The 27,324-nt window shown below is 43.5% G+C and overlaps 1 protein-coding gene across 1 annotated transcript in view; it reads left to right on the plus strand.

Moving 5' to 3' along the window:
* Positions 1-5,644: 5,644 nt before the first annotated feature.
* VIPR2 (vasoactive intestinal peptide receptor 2) overlaps positions 5,645-27,324 on the plus strand; it is a 79,182-nt gene continuing 57,502 nt past the window's right edge. Inside the window, exons 1-2 of the mRNA XM_063125905.1 lie at positions 5,645-5,711; positions 15,608-15,710. Of these exons, the coding sequence (XP_062981975.1) occupies positions 5,652-5,711; positions 15,608-15,710 (163 nt within the window). The 5' untranslated portion in view covers positions 5,645-5,651. The remainder of the gene's footprint in view (positions 5,712-15,607; positions 15,711-27,324) is intronic.

Raw genomic sequence — 27,324 nt, forward strand, 5'->3', positions numbered from 1 at the left:
GCTACTGCAGCCAGGCAAGCCTGCTATAGACCACCAACAAAGGGGAGTGGGCCACCAGAAGACAGCTTGCCTCGGGTTTCCTCAGACCTGGAGCTGGCCCTGATCTAGGATTCAAGGTGTGTTTCTCTTTTCTGGCAGAAGTCCCAAGAAGCATAGTCATCTGTTATGACAAAGTACCTGGAAAAGGAAGCTGAGATCCATGCCAGACATCCCTGCCTTCCTCTTCCTCCTCCTTAAACAATTCCACTAAATTACTGATATCTGATAGAGTAAATGTGAACTGTAGTGAGAACAAAATTTCAACAAAACAGGAGAGAAAAACAGGAGAGAAAAATGTAGCTGTATAGATTGGAATATTTATTTTATTTATTTATTTATTTATTTATTTATTTATTTATTATTTCATTTCTATACAGCCCAATTCCTCATCAAAAGCACGGACACCTTTCTTGGCATTTACCCAGCTTCCTTCTTGTCTGCATTTTTATTTTTGTATTATTTACAAAATGATTAAACCATTTTTAAAAAAAACTGGGAGGCTGTCATGCTGCAAAGTGAAGTGTCCGCCTCCATCACCATCTATTTCCAAGAATGCCTCTGGGCTCCACATTTCATAGCCTCAAGTTTGCTTTCTGTAGAATGCATGTTGGAGCAAAAAGAAAAGGGGGTGGGGAGTTCAAAAGAGTGTTTTTGTGTTTTGGAGCCCAGGCCCCCACACTTTTCTTTTAGTCTCATTGGTTTGCCTTCTGGGAAATGGGGTGTTTTATGACCAACTATGTCCATCAAGGTGGCCATTTTATGAGAGTGCCCACAACACTCTCTCATCATTCTAAATGTGCCCATAAACATTTGCAGATTACTTTTCCTTCATTTCTGAGGGCTAATGTACTTGGTTGCCCTGCTTGTGGCAGCTACTTTTCCCCTTAGCTCCATGCTGACTGTCTGGGGGCATCAGAAGATGAAATTTTATTCCTCACTCCAGCACCGAGGAAGTTTGCACTGGATGCCAAATTTCAGTTTGGGACCCTCTCTCTAAACACATCTGAGATTCAGAGGAATAATTTCCAACTCAGGATTCATCTACACTAAGCAGGATATTCCACTATGAAAGCGGTATATAAAAGGCAGGAGCCACACTACTGCTTTATAGCGGTATTGAAGTGCACTGACAACTGTTGGGGCCCATTGACACATACCACATACTGCTTTTATACTGCTTTCATAGTGTTCTATCCTGCTTGATGTAGATGTGTCCTGGGCTCCAACACTCCTCTGTGCACTTCAGTACCACTATAAAGCAGTAGTGTAGATCCTGCAGTGTAATTCAATACCGCTATAAAGCAGTAGTTGTGGCTCCTGCCTTTTACATACCGTTTTCATACCGCTTTCATAGTGGAATATCCTGCTGGTGTAGATGAACCCTCAGATACTAATTGACAACCACCAGCTCTGCTGAAAGACTGGCTCCATTGGGCTTTTCCCTCAGCTGCCATTGGGCAACAAGCTGCAGTAGATGGAGATTAGAAATAGGGCCACTCCATCAGCTCTGCTGAAACACCAACTTCATCAAGCTCCTGCTGTCTCTGGACTGTTTCTAGCTGATCATTAGAATGGCTATTTTAACTTTAATAATGGATGCTGAGCGTCCTTTTCCTTCTTCCCTCTCAACCATTTTTCCTCTTGTGTTTCTCCTTTCAGGTTGTTAGCCTGTGGACAGGGACCTGATTGTTTTATTGGTTTTATGTACAATCTCCAACACACCGGGAGGGGGGGAACACACTGCCTTCTCCACCTGTGTTTTCATTCCTCAGTTACTTCCTCTTTCAAAAAGAGGAAGTACAGAACGAGCACGAGGCCCATTGAGTCCGCTGTTCAAATGGCGCTGCTTCTCCTGTACACAGCAGGAGAAAGCACCAATTCCGTGTTTAAAAACGCATTGGACTTAACGAGGGTTTTTTTGTCTCGAAAGGAAGGCCAGAAGGGGCGGAAGGCACACAGGAGGCAGACGACGTCATGTGAGGGACCTGAGCAAACTCTGTGAGTGCCCAGTAATGATCGTGCAATAAACGCTCATCGGATGTAGCTTTATGATTGTGTTGAGTGGGTCTCTTCGGCTAAAGAGTGGGATAAAAACGCTTTTTGAAAAGTCATGTGGCAGAAGGCTGAGTGAAGTCTACTGTGCAGACCTTCTCTTGGACAGATGGAGAGAGAGTAGTTTTAACAGATTTCAGTTAGGGTTGTGCAGGGACCCTGCAACCCACTTCAGAGACAGATTCGGGGCCTCTGGCCCTGATCTGTCTTGGCTTGCTTTGGACTTGAATGTGAAGCAAGATCTGGACATGTGAAAAGGGTTGGAAGTTGTGGTGTCCCAGGAGCCTGCTGAGCAGCTGCTCAGTGGGCACCTGGGAGTCTGTTGGGCCCCCTGGTTGCCCCCCAAACGCAGCGAGCTGCTACCCACCGCGGCCAGGACTTACCTGACCTGTCCTCTCGTACCCAGCAGCCGCCTGTCCTCCATGAGAGCCATTTTTAAGGCTCTGTATTGTCATAGATGTAATGTTGTGCACAAATATTTATTTATTTATTTATTAAACTTATATACCGCTCCCATAGCCAGGGCTCTCTGGGCAGTTTACAGAAATTCTAGAATTGAGGTAAAAACAAGTATACAAAATTTAAAACTCTAAAACACAGAACATACATACATAAAGCATTAAAAACCGATTAAAAACTAAACATGTGGGTAATTAGGATGTGCCGCCATATGCCTGGGCAAAGAGGAATGTCTTAACCTGGCGCCGGAAAGATAGCAGCGTTGGCGCCAGGCGAGCCTCATCAGGGAGATCATTCCACAGTCTGGAGGCCACCACCGAAAAGGCCCTGTCCCTTGTTGCCACACTCCAAGCCTCTCTCGGAGTAGGCACCCGGAGGAGGACCTTAGATGTTGAACGTAGTGACCGGGTATATTCACGTCGGGAGAGGCGTTCCATCAGGTATTGTGGTCCCAATATGGCCGTAAAGGGCTATTTCCAGTGGGTGGGGGCAGTGGCTTGCCATCGTTCCGGATCAAGACAAAATGCTCCAAAGTTCCAATCCAAACTGCTTTGTGCTGCTTCAGCCTGATCCAGATTTGGACCGAAGTTATCTGATTCAGGCCATCTTGGTTTGGGATCCGGATCCAGAACCAAAGTGGTGTACAGCCCTAGTTTCAGTTCTAAAATGTTTATAACACTTTTATCTGACCAAAGTGGCAAACAAAAGTTAAAGCAGTCATCATAAATCATGTGTGTGTGTGTATACCCCTTCAATGATCGCTTCTTTTAATATACATCAGTAATGCTAATTGTGCTGCTGTATGCAGCCACCATGGTTAGGAATGGTTCACACAACACGCTAAGTCATAATGTTTAGCTCAAAATGCTTAACCACCGTGGCTTAGCGTCTGAAGAGGGCCATGGTGGCTTTTCCATTTTTAGCTGTTAATGAGCTTCACAGCAACTCCTAATGCTCCATACAAACGTTGATGAATTTTTGTGCTTCTTTTTCTATCAAAGCTCAATAAAGTGATTAAAGGAGAAACCTTCAATCATGTACTGCATATTTATCAGACTTGTGTCCTGTCCTTCCTCTGAATTGCTCAGAAGTACAGTGTGCATGAGGTTATCCCATGAGGTTTATATATTTATATGTTTATCCAACAAACTATCCTGTGAACAGAACAGGGATTGGATGTGTACTGTCACCATCCCCTTCTATACTCTTTTTAAAAACAATATCCTCCCTCCCTGTCTCTTATAACTTGTGTGTTATGCTTTAAATTCAGATTCTAAGCCTGAGGCTAGGGACAATCAGGCTACTAACCAGTGGAGGCTTGTGGCTCCAAGGTCAAGGGGCAGTGAATCCATTCTGGGTTTCAGTCAGAATCGGCCAGAACTCCGAAGAAGCTGCAACGTGAAGTGGATTCACCGCCCCACTGGCATCAGAGCCACCAGCCTCCACTACTACTTGCTTAAATACTTTAAATAAATAAATAATAAAAAATAGAGCCACACAACAACCTGGTGAGGTAGACTCCTGGCTTTCCCAGGAGCCATCTGAGGAGCTATTCCGGCTGTGCCGGATCCGTCTACACTTGAGGTCCTCCAGATGTGTTGAACTACAACTCCAATTATCCCTAGCCAACATGGCCAGTGAGATGATGGGGGTTGTAGTCCAATACCTCTGGAAGGAGCTAGGTTGGGGGAAGGCTACAAGTCCATTACCCTAGTCTAGGTCCCCATTGGACCCTCCGGAATTCCCTGTATGGCTGTGCTCCCTACGCCTTCTCCCAATAGCTTCGGCTATTGGGCGGTATAAAAATGTAATAAATAAATAAACCACTGATCGGTGGTGCTATTTTGGCTTCTGTACCATTTTCCCTGCTTTGTGAAAGGTTGAAATGTTCTGAAAGCTTTGTTACTGGCTGTAAAAGCTTTAGGGTGCAATCCTGTGCATGTTTAGACAGACAAAATTCCTACAATTCCCAGCATTTCCCAACCAGAATGCAGGGAATTGTAGGATTTTTTTGGGGGGGGGGGTTTCCTATCATGCATAGGCTAGGGTGACCATATGAAAAGGAGGACAGGGCTCCTGTATCTTTAATAGTTGCAAAGAGAAGGGAATTTCAGGAGGTGTCATTTGTATATATGGAGAACCTGGTGAAATTTTCTCTTCATCACAACAGTTAAAGCTGAGTGACCAGATTTAAAAGAGGGCAGGGCACCTGCAACTTTAACTGTTGTGATGAAGAGGAAATTTCACCAGGTTCTCCATGTATAGAAATGACACCTTCTGAAATTCACTTTTCAATACAACTGTTAAAGATACAGGAGCTCTGTCCTCCTTTTCATATGGTCACCCTAGCATAGGCTTGCACCCTTAAACTGCCATTATGCATTGGGGGGGTGATTTTTGGCCCGCCCACCAATGGGATGTGGCCCCTGAGTGCTTTTCCGGAAGGGAATCCGGCCCTCGGGCTGAAAGAAGTTGGCTGAGTTCGGATGACACGCTAATCAACTGCTTGGGGGGGGGGGGGTGTTAATAGGAACAGAATGGGAAACAACCGTTGATTAGCGTGTCGTCCGAACTCAGCCGTTCTCGCCTCTCCTCCAAAATAACAAGGCTGCACTTAATTTCTCTGCCTGTCACGCAGCTGTTTAAAAACGCAAGGCGCCCCTGCGGGTAGGATTTAATTACTTAAAATAAATGCATTTTAAAAAGCGGGGGGGGGGGAAGGTAGTCCCTGAAGAGAGCAAACGTAAGGAGCGCAGAGGAGGGACTGGAGAAGGCGGAGAGGAGGAGTCGGAGTCCCGGTGGCTGAGCAGTAGCACCCGTTCCAGAGTGCCGGGGAACCAGTCTGGCTCGAGAGGCGGCGAGGGCAGGAGCGTCCGCACCGGCGCTGTGATCGCGGAGGGCGCTTCCAGCGACGCGAGCCGGGCAGCCAGTGCGCCCCACGTGCGCGCCCTGCGAGCGGAGCGCACTGGAGGCGGGGCCCGCCCGCCCGGCTGCCTTATGTTTCCGCGAGAGGCACTTTGCGGCTCAGGAAGCTTTCCGAGCTCACTGCGTCGCCCGGCCCCGGATAGCCCAGCGCGCCTCTCCGGTACTTGGTGGCTGGCATGCCGCCCTTTCTGCGCCTCGTTCTCTTCTCGACCTGCTGGTGGTGGACATTGGGGCTGGTGAGTAGCCCTCTGAGGTTTCCCTGCAGCTCGCTGATTTGCCCCCCGCGCTTGCGCCCATCCTTCACAAGGAGAGGGTTAGTCCTTGAGCATGTGCAGAGTTCACCGGCTGAACAAACGCCGCCAGCTCCCACGCCTTCCCTCCCCTCTACTTAAAAATTCAGCCCGGGCAACTTTTCTAATTTCTCCCACTCCTTTTCATCTATTATTCCCCACCGCCCCAGGCTTTGTCCCAGCGATTCCCTCCGTCCCGTCTTTCTTCTTGGCGTTGGTCATATCATTTTAAACATTTGGGGAGAGGCGCGCAGAGCACACCCCATAAGATGCGGGTGTAGAAAAGAGTAAAGGTGAAGATGTTGCCCTCTGGGGTTTTGGATTGCAACTCCCATTGTCCCCAGCCAGCATTGTCTGTGTTTCTAGTTGATGGGAGCTGGAGTCCCACACACCAGGTTGGGGAAGGAAGGGTGATTTAGAGCATGGGGCTTCCCATTAGTAAAGTGACTGGATGTTAGTGCCTGGGTGTATTCCATTATATTAGTAAGATGTCAGAAGTGTTCACCCGCACATTCAGAAGAGCAAGTGCATGGGCAATGTGTTAAATTTTGAAATGTATGCACGCAAGGTTCCATACTCCCAGTCACTAACACTGCTTTGAATGGCTGCTTCACTCCCATAACCATGCATTTAAAGAGCCCGACCCGGAGTGGCAAAATGACAGACTGGTTAAAAATGTTAAGGGGCAACTGGTTCATTGCCATTCATCCTTGTCAAGGGTGGGAGTTGGGGCTGTGGCTCAGTGGTAGAGCACCTGCTTTGCATGCAGAAGGTCCCAGGTTCGATTCCAGCTTGGAAAAAACCCTGGAGAGCCGCTGCAAGTCAGTGTCATTAGTACTGAGCTAAATGGACCAAGGGTCTTGGGTGGAGGGCACTGATTGTAAGTATAGGTAAGTGCTTGAATGCAGATTTAACTGGTAAACTACACAGCGTGCGGACTGCTTAGCATTTCAGAAAGAGGAATGCAGTACATGCTTCTAAAGCATGACATCACCCAGAGGTATTCCCCGTGCCTATAAACTTCTAGATTGTGCTGCAATACATTGCGAAAGGTCAGGACAAAACAGACAAAATATTTAATCAATTATGCGTCACTGCTGTAAACAGAAGTGCTCCCATTGCCTTCTGCACCCATCACACAACCCAACTAGCCCCTAGGCTAAATATATTATGGGCTGCACAAATGAATTATGCCAAGCCTCCTTGTCTACTCAAAGTTGAGATGGTGTGGCCATTTTCCAGTTCTTTCAACGCCCACGTATCGTTTGGAATTGAAATTTTGTTCTGTATTGGTATTTTTGAATACGAAACTAGGGTATGATGATAATTCTGGATCAAATGCTGCAGATTAAAAAAAAAAACTGTAGGGGAGGGAGATTTATTTATTTATTTATTGCATTTCTGATTACCTGAATAGCTGAAGTCTTCTGGCACTTTAAAGACATAATTTTTTTGTAAGGAGGATTTTAAAAAAAAAATACTATTGTGACCATGCATGTGTCCTTAGCAAGTTTTTAGAAGAATGCCAAGACAAAAAATATGCTAGGGACAAAGTTTGTGTTTTCTGGATGGTGCTGTTGTGACCATGCATGTGTCCTTAGCAAGTTTTTAGAAGAATGCCAAGACAAAAAATATGCTAGGGACAAAGTTTGTGTTTTCTGGATGGTGCTGTTGGTGTATCTCCTGTTCCTTTGATCATCCATTTCAAGTGACTTGCTTCTGAGTAGACCTGGCTGAAATCCTAATACACTTACTTTGAAATAAATCTCACTGAGTTCAATGGGACTTTCTTCTGAGCAGAGCTGTATAAGGTTGCAGGCTTAAGCATGTATGAGCCTTGTGATCTACACACACAGCAGAAAATACATGGTAGAATTCTGAGATAGTAGAGTAGATTCTACCACTTCGAGCTACATGTGGGGTTGCATTATTGAATCCTCTTCCATGTTCCAAAGTTCCGGCAAGTTGGGCTGGGGGGAAATACCTAACATGTCCTGGAGAACAGTTGTATCCCAGTTCTATGTGCTGTTTTCTGTGCTAGTTTTCTAATTACAAGGAAATTTTGTCCCATAAAAGAAAATTCAAAAGTAACATTCCCCTTCCTGCAGCATGAAATATCCTAATCGATAATACTGTATTATTTTCAACTCATTTGTGGCCCAAGTAGAAGCATATTACATCAATATTACATTTCTCTACGGGAGTTTTGACACCACATGTTGGGAAGCAATTGGAAAACATCCGCAGATGTATATCTTAATATTGTTGTAAGATGTCCACTTTGCAAGTCTTCCAGGACTTTCAGTTGAGACAGATGGCACTGGCCTTAAAATATTGTTGCACTAACACAAAAAGTCATAATACCTCCCGCCCACTCCCAGAAAGGAATGGAAGCAGAAAAATGATGCCTCTTCCTCCCCATAATAATTGTGTCATGGCTCTTCAGAATAATTCTCATGTATGATCTATCTAATGTCACATTTTTTTCAGGTCATAGAATCATAGAATAGAGTTGGAAGGGGCTATAAGGCCATCAAGTCCAACCCCCTACTCAATGCAGAAATCCACCTTAAAGTGTCCCTGACAGATGGTTGTCCAGCTGCCTCTTGAATGCCTCTAGTGTGGGAGAACCCACAACCACCCTAGGTAACTGGTTCCATTGTCGTACTGCTCTAACAGTCAGGACGTTTCTTCTGATGTTCAGCCAGAATCTGGCTTCCTGTAACTTGAGCCCATTATTCCGTGTCCTGCACTCTGGGATGATCGAGAAGAGATTCTGGCTCTCCTCTGTGTGACAACCTTTCAAGTATTTGAAGAGTGCTATCATGTCTCCCCTCAATCTTCTCTTCTCCAGGCTAAACATGCCCCGTTCTTTCAGTCTCTCTTCATAGCGCTTTGTTTCCAGACCCCTGATCATCCTGGTTGCCCTCCTCTGAACCCCCTCCAGCTTGTCTGCGTCCTTCTTGAAGTGTGGTGCCCAGAACTGTTGCATCCTTATATCAACTTTCCCTTTAGGGCTGTTACAAATGTGACAATTTACTACAAAAAGAGTAATCTGTTTTCTGAAGTATGATGCAAGAGTGTGTTCCCCCCACCCATGATTTTATCGACCAGAAGTTGGCTTCTATAGGCTGACCCTATGGTAAGGAGGACAGGGCTCCTATATTTTTAACAGTTGTATTGAAAAGGGAATTTCAGCAGGTGCCATTTGTATGCATGCAGCACCTGGTGAAATCCCCTCTTCATCACAACTGTTAAAGCTGGAGAAGCTATACTGGAGTGACCAGGTACAAAAGAGGGCAGGGCTCTTGCAGCTTGAAGCACTGGCTGAAATGCCCTCTTCATCACAAAGCTGCAGGACCCCCCCGGCCCTCTTGTATCTGGTGACACTAGGCAGGGCTCCTGCAGCTTTAACTGTTGTGATGAAGAGGGGAATTTCACCAGGTGCTGCATGCATGCATACAAATGACACCTGCTGAAATTCCCTTTTCTATACAACTGTTAAAGATACAGGAGCCCTGTCCTCCTTTTCATATGGTCACCCTAGTGGTGGCATTTCCTCCCCCACCTTTTTTCCTTTCATTGGTGGGTGGTTTTTGTACATTTCTCTCTCTTTGTTCTGTTAGTTCCAATGGAAGGGGAAATGAGTTATGGCCATCCTACTTTCCCTCTTCTTGTTCCTGGGATGTGTCAAGGACGCAATAGGGATTTGGATCAAGCAGATCCAAAGCTCCCCCCCCCCAAATGATTCCCTTTCCCCCTTTCCTGCTTTTGGCATACTGGCACTAGAAAAGCAATGGCGATAGACCTTCTCGCTGTTGTTGCAAGCTGTGGCACACAAATAGTTGAACTGCAGGCCTCCTGCTTTAGGGGGCAGATCTCTCCTCTTGCCCACAGGAAGAGAGACCCACAAAATCATATGGCCTCTAAGACTCCCTGCTAGGGACCAAAGGATTGTACCCTAAAGTCGTGAATATGAATTATTGAATTTCTATTTAATTCACACATCAAATGGAAACACGCAGAAGGGATTTGCACCCATTCACAGCATGGTCAGGACCAAATTTGGTAAATGGTGCTTGTCTCAAATGTTGGATCGGTTGCCAAATTGCTTCCTCCCCATCCCTTGAAAGCTGATTTTAATTATACTGTACCTTTAACGACTGCAGTTCAACTAATTGCGTGCCATGTAATGTATTCCCTTCTTACCGAAACGAGCTTTTAATAAATCTGCATAGAGAAATTAGTACAACCCCCCATGTATGCAGTATGTTGAACTCTGCTCTGGTGTGGCATTTTATCACTCGGTGCCTAAAGGCCTCCTGTTTCTTAAGTGTAGAGGAATTAAACTGGTTCATTTATTAGAAAAAGAATATGCAAGACCACAATGTGTCATGCAAGGAATATTCAGAAGGAGAGCATTCTGCACATCTTCTGGTAGTTTTTGGATGCATATCTAGTAAACAACACTCCAAGCATCTTGGCTAAATCATGTTTATAGAACATTTCAATCACATCATTTAGAGATGAGAAAAGATGAAATATTTTTAGACGTTGTTTAATCAACATATCTTTAGACGTTGTTTAATCAACATATGGTTACATTGGGATTTATAATGCGCCAGTTATATACAAAATTGCAACTTGTTTTGTTCTGTGATTTCCGTTGTAAGTAATCCTAACAATAAGGACTGTGTCGTCCGTAACAAATTTGTAAGCACAGAAGCATACTCGGAGATGGAAGATAGCGTTGGAAACTGCTATACTTTCACGGTTGCCAACTTTTTGTCTGGCAGGACACCTGTGTTGAAATTCAACAGGGCTCGATGGTCTAGGCTGGAGGTATGATTTTTGGTTTGTGTGTGGCACTTCCTTGAATCGTTCGCTGGAAGTTGGGTGAAAGGCAACTGTGTTCTTTGGAAGAGGTTTTTTTTTGCATAGAATTGCAGAATTTTAGAGCTTGAAGGTATCTTCGTGACCATCAAGTCCTGGGTTTTCAGCATGCTGCCCACCAGGCTCCCTGCCCCTTCTGATTTTAATTATATTTCTTTAAAATATTTTAAAATCAAGAACTTTTAAAACAAAAACTGGGGGATGGCATGCATGCTGGGGGATGGCATGCATGCTGTGAAGTGAAGTGCCTATAATTTTACCCTTCCTAGAGTTAGAAGACCTAAAGACAGTAGTGCACGCGCTGGTAACTTAGAGGCATGACTTCTGCAATGGGCTGTACATAGGGCTACCTTTGTACCTAGTCTGGAAACTTCTACTAGATCAAAATATGGCAGCCAGGTTGGTCACTGGTCAACCTAGGGGTGACCATATTAGGGGCTGCCAATTAGTTTCCGGGCAAAGTACAAAGTGTTGGTTATTACCTTTAAAGCCCTACATGGTTTGGGTCCAGGTTACTTGCGTGATCACCTTCTCCCGTACAATCCGCCCTGCACACTCAGGTCCTCTGGGGAGAACTTTTTTCAGTCAACTAAAACTAGGCTGACAACTGTTGCCCAGAGGACCTTTTCTTCTGCCACCCCCAAGCTGTGGAATGGCCTCCCGGGAGAGATTCGTTGACTTGCTGAGTTTAAGAAAGACATAAAGACTGATCTCTTCCTGCAGGCCTACCCAGATGTTTTTTTAACATGTCCAATTGTTATTTTAATATTGTTGTTGTTATTATTATTATTATTATTATTATTAATTTATTTATTTATATAGCACCATCAATGTACATGGTGCTGTACAGAGTAAAACAGTAAATAGCAAGACCCTGCCGCTTAGGCTTACATTCTAATTAAATCATGGTAAAACAATAAGGAGGGGAAGAGAATGCAAACAGGCACAGGGTAGGGTAAACAGGCACAGGGTAGGGTAAAACTAACAGTATAAAGTCAGAACAAAATCAAGTTTTAAAAGCTTTAGGAAAAAGAAAAGTTTTTAGCTGAGCTTTAAAAGCTGCGATTGAACTTGTAGATCTCAAATGTTCTGGAAGAGCGTTCCAGGCGTAAGGGGCAGCAGAAGAAAATGGACGAAGCCGAGCAAGGGAAGTAGAGGCCCTTGGGCAGGCGAGAAACATGGCATCAGAGGAGCGAAGAGCATGAGCGGGGCAATAGTGTGAGATGAGAGAGGAGAGATAGGAAGGAGCTAGACCGTGAAAAGCTTTGAGGGTCAACAGGAGAAGTTTATATTGGATTCTGAAGTGAATTGGAAGCCAGTGAAGAGATTTCAGAAGTGGAGTAACATGGTCAGTGCGGCGAGCCAGGAAGATGATCTTAGTGGCAGAGTGGTGGACAGAAACAAGCGGACTGATGTGAGAGGAAGGAAGGCCAGAGAGAAGAAAGTTGCAGTAGTCCAGCCGAGAAATAACCAGTGCATGAACAAGCGTCTTGGCAGAAGAGACAGACAAAAATGATCGAATCCTGGCAATATTATACAGGAAAAAACGGCAGGATTTAGCTACTGCCTCATTATGAGGAATAAAGGAGAGCGAGGAATCAAATATAAAGCCAAGACTACGAGCTTCCTTGACTGGGGTAAGCATAACATCATTGACGGTAAGAGAGAATGAGAGATGAGGAGAAGGTTTATGAGTTTTATATGTTTTTAACCAGTTTTATGCATTTTATTGTGATTTTGTATTTAATGTTGTTCCCCACTTCAATCCAGAGGGAGAGGCAGATAAGAAATAAATACTCTATTCTATTTATTTGGGTTCAAAAGGGCCGTTTTGTGCTTTGGAGCTCAGTCGCCACCTCTGCCTTGCACTTAGGTTCTTGGCCACATTACTTTTCTTTTTGTCTGTTTCCCTTCTGGGAAAAGACTGTTTTGTGACCAGCCATGTCCGCTGGTCAGCCATTTTATGAATGAGCAAGCACCCGAAGGTAGCCATTTTGTGAGAGTGCCCACAACATACTCTCAAAATACCACATGTGCCCAACAACCTAAAAAAGTTCTAGTCCACCCACTTGCTCAATGCAGGATACACAACACAGGATTCAGTGACAGCAGATGGTAATTCTATACACACATGTCTGGGTGCAAGTCCTATTGAAGTTAATGGAACTTACTTCTGAGTTCACATGTTTTGGATTTCATTGTTAGTCATTTACTGGCCTGACCTGTATGTTGGTAGAGTGGGTGCATGCCTACTTCTCCACTGCATGCTTAATGTAACATATCACAGAGGGGCTCCACACTGTGGCCCAAACAGAAAGGATCTTTCCTTCCACCTCCTTCTTTTTCTTCTTTTGAGCAGGAAGTATTGCAGGAATTGGGCCATCACTTGCACAGGCCTGGACATTGAGCACCTTTGGCACATATCATGCACACTTGGGAAGGATGTAAGCCTTTCTATAAAGCCGCCTGTAGGCTTCAATTTCCTGTGTAAGGTCCCATTTGTGTGAACAAATTGGCATCTTAAGTTTGTGGGGTTAGCTGAGCCATAGGAGATTCCTAGGAGAATCATCCAACTCAACTCCTCTTGACTGTGCCATCGCAAAAGTGTGCTCACTTGAACCTCAGAAGTGGTTGCACAACACCTTTGGCACTTCCAGATATCTAGAAGTGCTGACTTAGTCCCTGTTGATATTCACGTCGCCTTTTGCAAATGTTAGAAAGCTAGTAAATATGTACTCACAGGGCAAAAAGAGTGACATCTAAGCCATTTGGAGTCCCACAGCTTACATTTTAATTCTTCATTGTTGTTTAATTGTCTGACTTTATACCAGGTCAGACTATTTATCCATTTAGCCAAAATGGTCTGCTTTGATTGGCAGCAGCTCTCCCAGTCTCCAGAGTCTCAAGTAAGGGTCTTTGCATTCACTGGTTCCCTGGTCCCTTAAATGGTGTTTCTGGAGATTGAAACCTTTCCCATATGAAAGGTTGTACTCAACCACTGAACCATGGTGTCACCGCCTGAGTCTATGCCAATCTTGCCCAACTAAGTGCGCTCCAGATGTTTTTGGACTTCATCTCCCATCAGCCCCGGCAAACATGGCCAATGGTCAGAAATGCTGGGAATTGTAGTCCAAAACATCTGGAGGACCCCAGGTTGAAGAAGGCTGTCTGTACTGTTAGCTGCCTTGGGAATTCTTCTAAAAGGAAGGTGGGAATCCTCGTTTAAAACTGAATTGAAATCCTAGTAAAGTCTCCAGTGCCTTTAAGAGTTGCCTGACTCACAGATGTTAAGCATGTGAAGCTTCTCTCAGCACGTTATTTCCATGCTAAGAAAAGCTTCATCTTGTATGTTTCTGCAGGCCAGGAAGCTGTTAAAGACACAGAGGCGTGGGGCTAGGGGAAAAGGTGTCAACCCAACTTGCAGGAGCAGTGCTATGAATGAATGAGGTACCTATTTCATGTTCCAGTTGAGAGAGGTAACCAACACAAGGAATAAAAGAATATCTTTCAGACTGCAATCTATTTTCCCGGAAACGTTGCAACCTTCATAAAATAAGGGATACACATAGAAAAGGTAAAACGTTACCATGTTAAAGTTTGTGCATTTTGGTTCTTCAAGCAAACTGGTCAGCTTTCCATCCCCCATTAAACAATTTCACCCTTAATAGCAAAAATGTGTTTCCTTGGTTTATAATTATTTCATCTTGCCTTGAAACGCTGCAAGTCCCTCCAATCAACACTGTCAAATATGCCTGCAGCGTCAAGTGATTGTTACCTGTGGCTGCATTGTTCGCTCTGGAGCAGTTAAGGCAGGAATCAAGGGCATTTCTTTGTTCAGGAGAGCATAGTTTCGAAGTTTCATCTGGCAAAGCTTCTGAGCAAAAGGCTGCCTCATTTTTGAAGTCCAATTTGGCAGAATATATTTATTTATTTGTTAAAACATTTGTATATTGCAAGGATATCAAGAATTGCATGTGCTGAAAATGTAGTAAGTGTAGCGTGATGGGCAAGAAACTGCACTGTGAACCAGAAAATCAATAGTTTGACTCTTGCCTCTGCCATGAACTCACTAGCTTGTCATAGGGTGACCATATGAAAAGGAGGACAGGGCTCCTGTATCTTTAACACTTGTACAGAAAAGGAAATTTCAGCAGGTGTCATTTGTTATGCATGCAGCACCTGGTAAAATTCCCTCTTCATCACAACAGTTAAAGCTGCAGGAGCTATACTAGAGTGACCAGCTACAAAAGAGGGCAGTGTTGTATGAACCATTTCTAACCATGGTGGCTACATAACAACGGTTTAAACACTCACTCGCCCTTTACCGCAAAAGGGTTAGTGGCCTAACCATGGCTTAGCGTGGTGTCTGAACAGGCCCACTGTTATCGCAGGCCTAATCTACACCAAGCAGGATATTGCACTATGAGAGCGGTATGAAAGCAGGAGCCACACGACGCAAGATATTGCATTATGAAAGTGGTATGAAAGCGGTATATGGTATGTGTTAATAGGCCCCAACAGTTGTCAGTGCACTTCAATACTGCTATAAAGCAGTAGTGTGGCTCCTGCCTTTTATATACCACTTTCATAGTGCAATATCCTGCTTTGTGTAGGTTAGGCCTCATCACATCTGTTACTAATCACATACAATCAGCATATAAAGATAATTAAGAATAAAACTCCTATGAAATACAATGATTTTTTATCAACAATACACGTTACATTCATACTGTGTGACGGGTTCTTGTACAAATTGCTTAGGTAACTTATATGAAACGCTTTGAACATAAGCGATATACATAAATCTATTACTGTTACCATTTTAAAATGTTGGGTTTATTCTATTTATTCAAAAATATTCCTAAAGTTAGGGTTCTGCTGCATAGATAGTGACATGATTTGTATGACATTGAAGTGTTCTAAAACCAGCTCCTCTGTTTGTTTAACAGGTAAAAGGTATTCATCCGGAATGTAGATTACGTCAGGAAATCCATGAAGAGGAAATAAGGTGTCTAGAACTCTTAAAGAATTCCAAAATGGTGGGTTACAAAGGTAAGATGACAACTTGCAGTGTGGATAGAATAATGCAATAATGGTTCACATATGACCGTATATTATTTTGATGAAATGATACAAGACTGTGACACCCTTTACCTAGAGATCAGACAAGCTTCTGCTCACTTTTAAATCTGCAAATCTGAGTAGAATCATAGAATAGTAGAGTTGTAAGGGGCCTATATAGGCCATCGAGTCCAACCCCCTGCTCAATGCAGGAATCCACGCTAAAGCATCCCTGACAGATGGTTGTCCAGCTGCCTCTTGAATGCCTCTAGTGTGGGAAAGCCCACAACCTTTCTAGGTAACTGGTTCCATTGTCGTACTGCTCTAACAGTCAGAAACTGTGTAGTTGGAAGGGAGCACAAACATCTTCTAGTCCAACCCTCCGCAATGTGCAGGAAAAGCAAACCATCCATGAGAGGTGGCTAAGCAGCCTCTTCTTAAAACTTCCAGAGATGGAGATCCCACAACCTCCATATGTAGACTGTTCCACTGTTATACAGATCTTACCATCAGGCAGTTTTTCCTTATATTTAATCCAAATCTAGGTAGCTGTAACTTATTTCGAGTCCTCATTTCTGTGGCACTGGGAAATACTTCTTGACCATCTTCCTTGTGGTACCCTTCTATGTACATGAACACTGCTAACATGTCTCCCCATAGTCTTCTTTTCTCCAGACTGAACATCCCATGTTCTTTCAGCCTGTCCTCATAGGGCACATCCTCAAGTCCCTGCATCATCTTTGTTGCTGTCCTCTGAATCTGTTCTAGCCTGTCAATGTCCTTCTGGAAATGTGGTGCCCAGAATCGTACACAATATTCCAGGTGTGGTCTCACTAGTGCTGAGTAGAGAGGAAGTAGAACCAAGCAAGACTAGTTTGCTCCAGAATATCATAGTTTCAGTTAAAGCAGCCTCACAAATTAAGATTGTAGGTGGAAACTGTCCATATTTTGCCACGTTCACCCAGAACCCTGCTGCCTTCACCTCTTTCCTGTTTACATCTCTGCACACTGTGCTACTTTCCCCCTGTCGAGCTACATTTCTGTCCACCATAGAGAATAGGGAGAAAGAGCTGTGAGGTGTGATGCTTTGAGGTACCTTGTAGGGACACATGAAGCTGCCTGATACAGAAACTGACAAGTGGCCATCTAGGTGACTACTGTTTACACTGACTGACAGAGGTTCTCTAGGGCATGGGGTGGCTAATGTGCAACCCACAGGCTGCATGTGGCTCCCCAGAATTGTAAAAACAACATTTATTTAACAAAATGGCATCTGGAGCGGCCATTTTGAAATGTTTTGACCCTCTTAGTGTTCCATAGCCACTCTGGATGTGATTTAAAATATTTTTAATTATGTTTTCAGCACCGCTGGCAGGGAGAAGTGTGACCTGGGTTGGGAGGTTGTTTAATGGCTGAAAATGGCTCCCAGGTCTCTCAGAGTTGCCCAACCAAGCTCTAGGGTTTCAGACAAGGGTCTTTCCTAGCTCTACGTGGAAATGCCAGGACTTGAAACTGGGACCTTCTGGATGTTAAGCAAGTGTGCTACCGCTAAGCTATGGCCATTCTCCAACTCCCACACAGACTCCATAGCACTGTCCTAGTGTATTTATTTATTTATTTATTTACATTTATATACTGCCCCATAGCTGAAGCTCTTTAGGCAGTTTACAGAAGTTAAAAACAGTGGACATTAAAAACAAGTATACAACATTTAAAACCATCAAGAACATAAAAACAACAATATCCTTTTAAAACAACGATTCTGGGGTCAATTAAAAACAACTCAGCATATGTTGTTAACTGCCTGGGAAAAGAGAAAAGTCTTGACCTGGCACCAAAAAATAACAATGTTGGTGCCAGGCGAGCCTCATCAGGGAGATCATTCCATAATTGGGGGGCCTCAACTGAAAAGGCCCTATCTCTTGTTGCCATCCTCCAAGCTGCACTCGGAGGAGGACCTTAGATGTTGAGCACAGTGTATGGGTAGGTTCATGTTAGGAGAGGCGTTCCATCAGGTAATGTGGTCCCATGTAAGGCTTGATAAGTTAAAACCAGCACCTTGAATTGGGCTCTGAAACGTATAGGCAGCCAATGCAAGCGAGCCAGAATCAGTCTTATATGTTCGAACCTTCTGGTTCCGGTTATCAATCTGGCCGCTGCATTTTGCACAAGCTGCAGCTTCCGAACCGTCTTCAAAGGCAGTCCCATGTAGAGCGCGTTGCAGTAATCTAATTTGGAGGTTACCAGAGCATGGACAACTGAAGTTAAATTATACCTATCCAGATAGGGGGTGTAGCTGGGCCACCAACCGAAGTTGGTAAAAAGCGCTCTGTGCCACCGAGGCCACCTGAGCCTCAAGGGACAGAGATGGTACTAGGAGAACCCTCAAGCTATGAACTTGCTCCTTCAGGGGGAGTGCAACCCCATCCAGAGCAGGTTGAACACCCACTATCTGGTCAGCAGAACCATCCACTAGCAGTATCTCAGTCTTGTCTGGATTGAGTTTCAGTTTATTAGCCCTCATCCAGTCCATTGTTGCAGCCAGGCACCGGTTCAGCACATCCACAGCCTCATCTGCTGAAGATGAAAAGGAGAAGTAGAGCTGCATGTCATCAGCGTACTGCTGACAGCACACTCCAAAACTCCGGATGACTGCACCCAATAGTTTCATGTACATGTTAAACAGCATGGGGGACAAGACTGACCCCTGTGGAACCCCATACTGGAGAATCCATGGTGCTGAGCATTGTTCCTCAAGCACCGCTGTGGCGATACCCACCTTTCTGTCCCTTAGGTATTTGTATGTCTAGCGAGTGCGGAATGTTTGACTGAGTGGGTGTGGCTAGTGATGCGGTGAGAAAGGGGGAGGGAGGAGTATAAATAGTTTGGCTGAGGGGATTGTGTGGTTTAGTTTGGTTTTGGGTTTAGTCTGGGAGTTTTAGTCTGACTTGTCCCTCATGAGAGCGTTTGGTGTGTGTGAGGAGTGAGAAGAGATAGGATTTTAAAGGACTTGGGATTGTTGTTTTAAATATAAAAATAAGCAGGTTTGATCTAAATTGAAATACTAAAGTTCTGTTAAACTTCAATAAATTTTACTTTGTGTTCTGTTACCAAAACTACATGTCAGCTCGGATTTATTACCTGCTATATTACACAGTGTAAAACCATCTAACAATACACCTACAGTTCAGTACCTCAGCAATAGAACCTATTTATCAAAACCCTTTACCTTGTTCCCTCACTTATAGGGGAAAGGTTGTGTTGTTTTTACCCTTTCCTCAGGTTTTTCAAGAGGTGGCACTTGGCTTAAGAAGGGTGTGCTAGGAAGGCCTTCTGTGTGAGGTCAGTGCTGTCGCAACCGCCTTCTGGAGACGACTTGCCAAGTAGAGGTGGAACCACTGCAATGCAGTACCTCCCACTCCCAACTCAGCCAGTCGTTCCAGAAGGATACCATGGTCAATGGTATCGAAAGCCGCTGAGAGATTAAGGAGAATCAAGAGTCACACTCCCCCTGTCTTTCTCCCGACATAGGTCATCATACAGGGTGACCAAGGCTGTTTCCGTGCCAAAACCAGGCCTGAAACCCGACTGAAATGAATCCAGATAATCAGTCTCATCCAAGAGTGTCTGGAGCTTGCCTGCAACCACACTCTCAAGGACCTTACCCAGGAATGGAACATGTAGTTACTAAGATTTTCTGGGTTCAAGGAAGATTTCTTCAAGAGTGGTCTCACTACCGCCTCTTTCAGACAGCCTGGGACTACTCCCTCTCGGAGAGAGGCATTAATCACTTCCTTGGCCCAGCCAGCTGTTCCATCCCTGCTAGCTTTTATTAGCCAAGAGGGGCAAGGGTCCAATATGGAGGTGGTTGCATGAACCTGTCCAAGCACCTTGTCAACATACTCGAGCTGTACCAACTGAAACTAATCCAAGAAAACTGGACATGCCTAGTAGGACCACTAGCTGAAGCTGGACATGCATGTATAATACTGATGGCTATGAGCATCATCACACGGGGGAAAATCGCGTTTCCTCACTGTCGCTTCTCTGCCCACACGTTTGTCCCTCATTACTTCCTCTTTCGAAAGAGGAAGTAAACAACGTGCAGGTGGGCCATTTTGCTCACACTGCTTCTCCTGCACACAACAGGAGAAAGCAGCAACTTCTGTCTCAAAAAATAAGTCGGACTTACTGGGTTGTTTTTTTTGACATGCAAAGAAGGCCAGAAGGGACAGGAGACGTGCGGGACGTGAACGACGTCACAAGAGGGACCCATGAAAATCCATGAGTGCCTAGTAATGAGCATGCAATAAAATGCTCATCTAATGATGCCCTACATCTTTTTTAAAAAGTCTATAGAAACTGCTTTGGGAGTGGAAAAGTGGCAGGGAAGGCAGCAAACTACATTTCTCCTGTTATTTCTCCCCTCCGATAGGCATTTCCTGAAGGATATTTCCCTGATTTTTAAAACAACAAGTTGTTTAGGTATTTTCCTACACATTTGTGTGGAGTATTTAATTTGACTCTCAGTCATAGTGAGTGTTCCTATGGACCGCCCATACTGTCGCATCCTAGCTGATCTTTTCCAAATTTGAGCCACATTTTTTAAAGTGATCAGATACGTTATGAGGCAGTGACTACACCTTTAAGAGGGGGAGAAAATGTTGGAAAGAGGCAACGGTTTCCTTTTCTGTCTCTGTTTTAAGAATAATGTTTCACTATAGCTTTAAGCGCAAGTTGAACAGAAGTTTATCAGAAAGCAAATATAGAAGTGTGACATTTTCCACAAATAAGCTGCTCAACCAAGGCCATCTGCTCACAGTGTAAATAAAGGATATTTCATTCTTTTCAGACAATAAATATACCAAGGGGTTTAAAACAGAAAAAGTAATACATATCCGCCAGTGTAAGAAGCAATAAATTAAATTAGTCTGGGTGCTATGAGTCAGAACTTTAAAAGAGCCCTTTATAGGGTTTTTTTTGAAATTGAAAATAATATCTCTCTTTTAAAAGGATTATATAGAGTTGTCAACTGATGGGGCAGGGGCGGTAAATTGGGAGCCAGCAAAGTCTGTATGATTCTTTTAGTGACAGAAAATGTGGGAAAGCTTAAACACTCTTCTTAGTCTAAGTTTTAATTTATTTTTAGATGTTTATAGCATGTATATTCCACCATACCTCCAAGGAGCACAAAATGGCAGACATTATTCTCCCTCCCCACTTTTTATCCTTACAACAGCCCTGCAAGGTAGCTTAGGTTGATTGGTCCAGTGTCATCCAGTAAGCTTCATGGCTGGCTCGGTAGAGCTTTGAACCCGGGTCTCCCCAGTCCTAATCAGAATATCTGATAGCACAATCTTATGCATGTTTCTTCAGAAGTAAGCCCTATTGGGTTCACTGGGTTTTATGTACCTGAGAGTACAATTACAACCTAAGGCTTCTGTTGAAAGACCCAAGTTCTAATCCATCCTTCCCCAACCTGCAGATGCGTTGGACTGCAACTCCCATTATCCCCAGGCAATAGATTCATAACACGTGTGTGTGTGTGTGTGTGTGTGTGTGTATATAACATTCAGTTTTATATTGTATGCTGCCTTGGAAAAACCGCTGTTTTAAAAGGTAGCTAAGAAATATATTAATTTTATAGATATTTCTATGTATAAACTTGATGCATAGTGTAAATTTGCATCAATATCTGTCGTCAGGGGGAGGAGCAAAAAGTTATGCCTGGCACTGGCGATCTTACCCTAAATATTATGCAACTCTGGGGTTACAATTTCCTCTTCCTAATCTGGGTTGAGGGAAAATAGTTTCCTGTTTTGCCTGAACCAGCAAGCTATGGTTTGCACTTGTCCTATCAACCAGGTTCACAAGCCAGGGTTTAATCCCGATTTATAGGGCAAAAACAACCAGTTTGGCTGAAGTGGTAAACTCTGTTTTGCATGCAGACATGGAAGGAAGCAGGAATATGGGAACTGGAGGCTTGTTCATTCATGTAATGCCAAACCTTGGTTTCATGTTAATGCCTAAATTGCTCCCCTGACAGCCATATATTTCTTCATTAGAAACATAGGCCATAATATTTTCAGGGGGGAATGTTGAGAAAATATTTGTCAATAGAAAATATTATTTTTCCCCTTCCTCTTTTCACTGTGGAGTGGTTTCTGAAAGTATAGAGCTGGGGTCTCCTCTGTAGGCCCCATTGCCCATGGACACTGCCTTCCTTGTTAAGAGGGGCAACTATATTTTCACAAGTGGCATTTTTGTGGGGAGAGGCACGTAACACCAGCCAATTGCCTCCCTCCCTCTCACTGGTGGAGAGGATGTGAGGGTAGCTAGGGGAAGGAAAAGGCTGTGACCTCTCTCCTCACTCTTCCTCCATGCCGAGTGTGTGTTAACTTACATAGGACTGGTTCAGACAACACACTACACCATGCTGCATAACCACAAAATGGTTCCCATTTTGTGGTTAAGCAGCATGGTTTAAGCGTGTTGTCTGAACCAGGCCATCATGGGGCTCTGTAAAGGTCAACTTAACAGAAAATTTAGTACAAACACCAGGAATTAAACACCTGACTTTTTTTTTTTACTTCATAAGAAAAAAGGATGTAAAGGATACAGTGAACAAAGGGATCCCAAATAGTGTAAAACAAACGAAGCAGTTTATGGTGTAACTAAGAAGTTAAAAACTAGTTTGGAGCTTGTTTTCTCAAAAAATTGATTTTAATCTTGTAGCAGGACAACACCAGTCCAAAACCAAAACAAAACCCAGGTTTAGAAACAGAGTAAGAGCACATTATGATGCAACCCTAGTCAAGCATTTACGGAGAGTAGTGCTGGGAACAATATGCATAACTTCCTTTATCTTTCTTGTTGAAGTCAAGGAGATTGAGCCCTTAACTTTGTAAAATATTTACTGCATAATAGACTTGAATGAAGTTTAATCTGTTGAATGGCAGCACCCTTTTTGGAGAGATCCCAGGAATACCACATCCAAAAGTTTAACTTTGCTTATAGATACAGTCCTTTTTCACCTGTTGTCTGTCCCTGTGTCCTGATTCCTCATAAACTGAACTACTTTGGTAATGACAGTGAGCTCTGGAACTTGGCTTTGGTATCTGGGGGCACGTCTGTACGAAGGGTTTGTCCCAGGTTTGCTTCACAGTAGCGGCACGTCATCTACATGATGCAGCCGCCGTTGCAAAGCCATCCGGGGGCAAACTCTGGAAACCTTGCTCTAAAGAAGTCGGGCACTTATCCTGACTTTTTTGGCAGCAGGGGTGGCTCCACACCTCTAAAAAAGTTTTTAAAAATTAAAATGGGGGGGGGGGAGAGAGGAACAGTGCCATTCCTCTCATCCCCTTTTATAAAAAAAATTATGATCTCTATCTGCAGAGCTCCGCAGAAAGAAATAATAAAAATAAATGTGGGTGGGTGGGGAGGAATGGGCAGCCAGAGGAAGAACGCTGCTCGGTCTTCAGTTCCTCTCATGTCCTCCTCTGGCTGTCTCGTTCCTTCCCCCCGTTTATATAATTTTTTTTATAACATACAGAAATAATAAATAGAAATAGAATCAGAAATACAGTTATAATTATCCCACCCCTCCTCCCCTCATAGGAAATCAATGATACTATTATATCTATTACAATATATAACTATTACAATACATGCATACAAGCACATATGCATCATTCTTCATCTCTTAAACATTTTCTGCTTCTTTTTTTGTAAGTCAGAAAAATAAAAAAAAGAAGATAAGTTGACCCATCACAAAAGATGTATCTTTCGTTATGTCAAACAAAAGGTTTTGAATTCTTTTTGATTTTTACTCTCCCATTCCAACAAGGTTGTGTATACTATGAAACAATACCAATCTTTATTAAATGTATCTTTGAATCTTGTTCCTCTTACTAATCTCAATTGATGTAATGCCAAACCATGGTTTCATGTTTTTAATTATGTGAATCTGCGGAGCTCCACAGCTAGAGCTTATAAAATTAAAACAAAGGTGTGGGGAACGGGCAGCCAGAGGGAGGAGACGTGTTCAGTCCCTCTCACGTCCTCTTCTGCTGCCTCGTTCCTTCCACCCCATTTTTTTCTTATATGAATCTGCAGAGCTCCGCAGATAGAGCTCATTAAATTTAAAAAGGGGGGGGAAATGGCCTCATTTCTCCCCCCCCCTTTTTAAAAAAAGACTTTTCAAGAAGCGCTGGGCATGGAAAATCACACTTGCCTTCCTTCCCGTGCAGATGGCAGGAAGGAAGGCAAGTGCGGGTGCAAGGTGACCGGCGGCACCAAAGCACCTCCATGAAGATGGGGACTGGATTAGGTATCTCAGTTTTAGAATCCTCCTGAAAAACAAACTTGTCCACATTAAAAGTTTAGGGCAGGGCAGAGAGAAAATAAATACTTAGGGTGTGTTTGTTAACTCCTTCTGTGGGGTCTCTCCTTCTAGTCTTGTTCCTGATCTTGTTCCTGATTCTTCGTGTTGGACAATCAAGGGGTACATTTTTAACTGGTTGCTAAATAAAGGACTAACCAAGCAAAACTACTTGTGGAAAGCAACTGGAATTCCCCTCCCTCCCCTGATTTTTCTGCCCAGAAACCCTGAAAGGCCTAATGCTAAGGTGCACACATTGGGGAAATCAGAAATTAGGCCTGAGTTTCTGCCTAGGTGGCTGGCCGGCCAGCTAACTATAATGTGCACAGCAGTGTTTCGATTCTTCTAAGGCTGTTTTCATCCTTTGGTGCAAAAGCAGGTGAGCATCCAAGCTGAACCCCAAAAAGAGAGAATAATCTCTGGATGCTGGACCAGAGTGAACGAGTGGTCTGCGACAGCCATTTTATGAATGGCAAGGCTCCCCATGGCAGCCATTTTGTGAGAGCTCATGATACCTTCTCAAAATTTCAGATGTGTTCATTGACCCCAAAAGGTTAGGGGCTCTTGGGATACAGTTAGAACAGGCCAATATGTAGGATGGTTCTTGTGCAAGTTTTGCAATGCTATCTCCTACCTCATCCACCATTTTGTTGCTTTTATAGATGGAAACGTTGCTTCCCCAAGCCCTAAATGTTACACTACTGGCTTCTCCAATATTCAGATATGCAAGTCTAAAAGTAGGTTTCCTAAGCCTTTGCTCTTGAATAGATAAATTTGGCCAAGGGAATGACATGGAATGAGAAAGATTGTGGGATTGTAGAGGGAGGGGAAACTGGAATGTCTATCTTTCTTTTCCCACAAAATTGTAATCTAGCCAGATCTTAAGGAAATAACAGTGAGAAATAAAAGGTTAGAACTGGGAACAGAGTATGGCATTATCTGGCTTGAAAACATTTGTGACTAGAGCGGAGCAAACGGACTGCATCTGCAAGCATTATCAGGGGATGCTGAAAGGGCTGGGAAAGTAGTGGGAGAGGATTGTGACCTCTTGTCCCTAAAGTGTTCTATTTATAGAGCATACAAATGCTGCTTTAGCGCAGTGATGGGTAAATTGCACCTTTAATGGGGATCCTTGTTTTGAGTGCACATGCAATCACATTGCTTTTATGAATTGCCACTGGTTCAAAGCACTGTGCAGATTAGTTTATATAAGGGCAGATTTCAGGTTCAGCACATCATGAAGCACATCATCAGCACATCACAAAGCCTGGAAGAAAATGAACACCTTTATGCCCTTGAATGTTTAACTGGAAGAAAGTCCCACTGTGCTCAAGTGGAATTTATGGCCATGTTAGTTGGTGTAGGATTGCACCCATGGGGAAATTGTTCTAGAGATGAAATCAGGGGCCTTAGTTGAGCTCTGGCTTTCGTATTAGATCTTCCTTTCACTTCTGCCCAGAAAATAACTGTTTTATTTATTTAAAATCATTTTTTCAACTGCTTTTAAGGGAATAAAGGTGGTGTTCAGGATAAAATACACAAATAGGCAATAAATATACAACAAAAAACTATAAAAACGATAAAACTATACCAATAAACCTGCAGCCCACAGATTATGGGAGAGCCAGTGAAAATAGGTGGGTCTTCAGAGACTTCCTGAAGTCCTGCAGAGAAGGGGTCTGACGAATCTGTGATGGAGTAAAAAGAAGCCAAAGGCAAAGGTAGAACCAGGCAATCTTCAAAACGGAATATTTACAAAAGTTTATTTACTTTTGGCACTGTAAATAAACTTTTGTAAATATTCCGTTTTGAAGATTGCCTGGTTCTACCTTTGCCTTTGGCTTCTTTTTACTCCCCCACGGGGTTTTCCTTGCTTTTGCACTTGAATCTGTGATGGAGCCAGGGGCTCATTTATATGCTGTATGAACTCTGTCGTGGCTTCACAGTTGCACTCTGTCGTTTATGTGACACAGCTGTGAATTTGCAGCCACATCGTATTATTTTCCGTGAAGCAAGAGTTATGTGCCACAGGTTACACGAGCTTAATACAGAACCCCTTGCACAACCATGCTTGTGCAAATGTAAAATAGTTGGATTCTTTTCTTGCGTATAGTTCAGAACGTAGTTTCCGCTTGCGCAGTGTCTTCTGTTCTAACAGAATGCCACAGTTGAATACTGCCCTAGGATTCCAGCCTTACGTGGTTTTAAAAGCAATTTGGAGAAGGAGTTCATTATGAATACTGCTTAAAGGAATGTTACTTGGGTCTCTCTCTGTGAAGGCATGTGGTATAGTTCCCACATTACATGGTCTTTTCAGAGATGATTGTGTCTCTCAAACAGACACCAGTGTGTTTGTTCTAAAGTGATTCAAGAAGCAGCATGAAATAGCTGCCTAAAAACAGTGGGTTGGATCCAGACTAAGGCCTCATCTACACCAACCAGGATATTGCGCTATGAAAGTGGAATGAAAGCGGTATATAAAAGGCAGGAGCCACACTACTGCTTTATAGTGGTATTGAAGTGCACTGACAACTGTTGGGGCCCATTGACGCATACCATATTCAGCTTTCATACCACTATATCCTGCTTGGTATGGCTCCTGCCTTTTATATACCACTTTCATACCACTTTCATAGTGCAATATCCTGCTTGGTGTAGATGAGGCCCAAGTCATATTTACAATAGACCCACTGATTTTAGTAGGTCTCCTCTAAGTATGACTAAGCCCAGAATCAACCCAGTGATGGTTTGAGCCCCTCCAGTTGTGGAACTAAGCATTTTGTAAGGGGCAGAGGATACTAGGGGCGATTTAGGAGCAAGGACTAAGCTGGTCACTGCTGGAGTCAGTGGCTTGGAAGTGACCTGTAGCTCTTGCGGGTTGAGCGGAAATCCATTGGTAAGCTGGTTTTAAAAAAATTGATAAATTTTGGATATTGCAACTCATAATAATAACATTGCTGTAACCCCATGTATTAGCCTCCCCAACCAAGTGGATTCCAGTTGAATTAGAACCAAGTATATAAAACCAAGTATATAAAAACCATAAAGTGGAGGTGAGAATAATAACAATGTCCAAAAAGTATGTCTCTAGACTTAGCTCTTTCCGCGTACATATTGAGTGCAATATCTCTGTCCCGTATGCATTTCTAATAGCAAAACATATTTTTCTATGGTAATAAATTACTTCTGGATAATTTGTTTTTGGTTTTCTGATTTCTTGTGCAA

Source organism: Elgaria multicarinata, chromosome 1, assembly GCF_023053635.1.
Source record: "Elgaria multicarinata webbii isolate HBS135686 ecotype San Diego chromosome 1, rElgMul1.1.pri, whole genome shotgun sequence".
Taxonomy (NCBI): domain Eukaryota; kingdom Metazoa; phylum Chordata; class Lepidosauria; order Squamata; family Anguidae; genus Elgaria; species Elgaria multicarinata.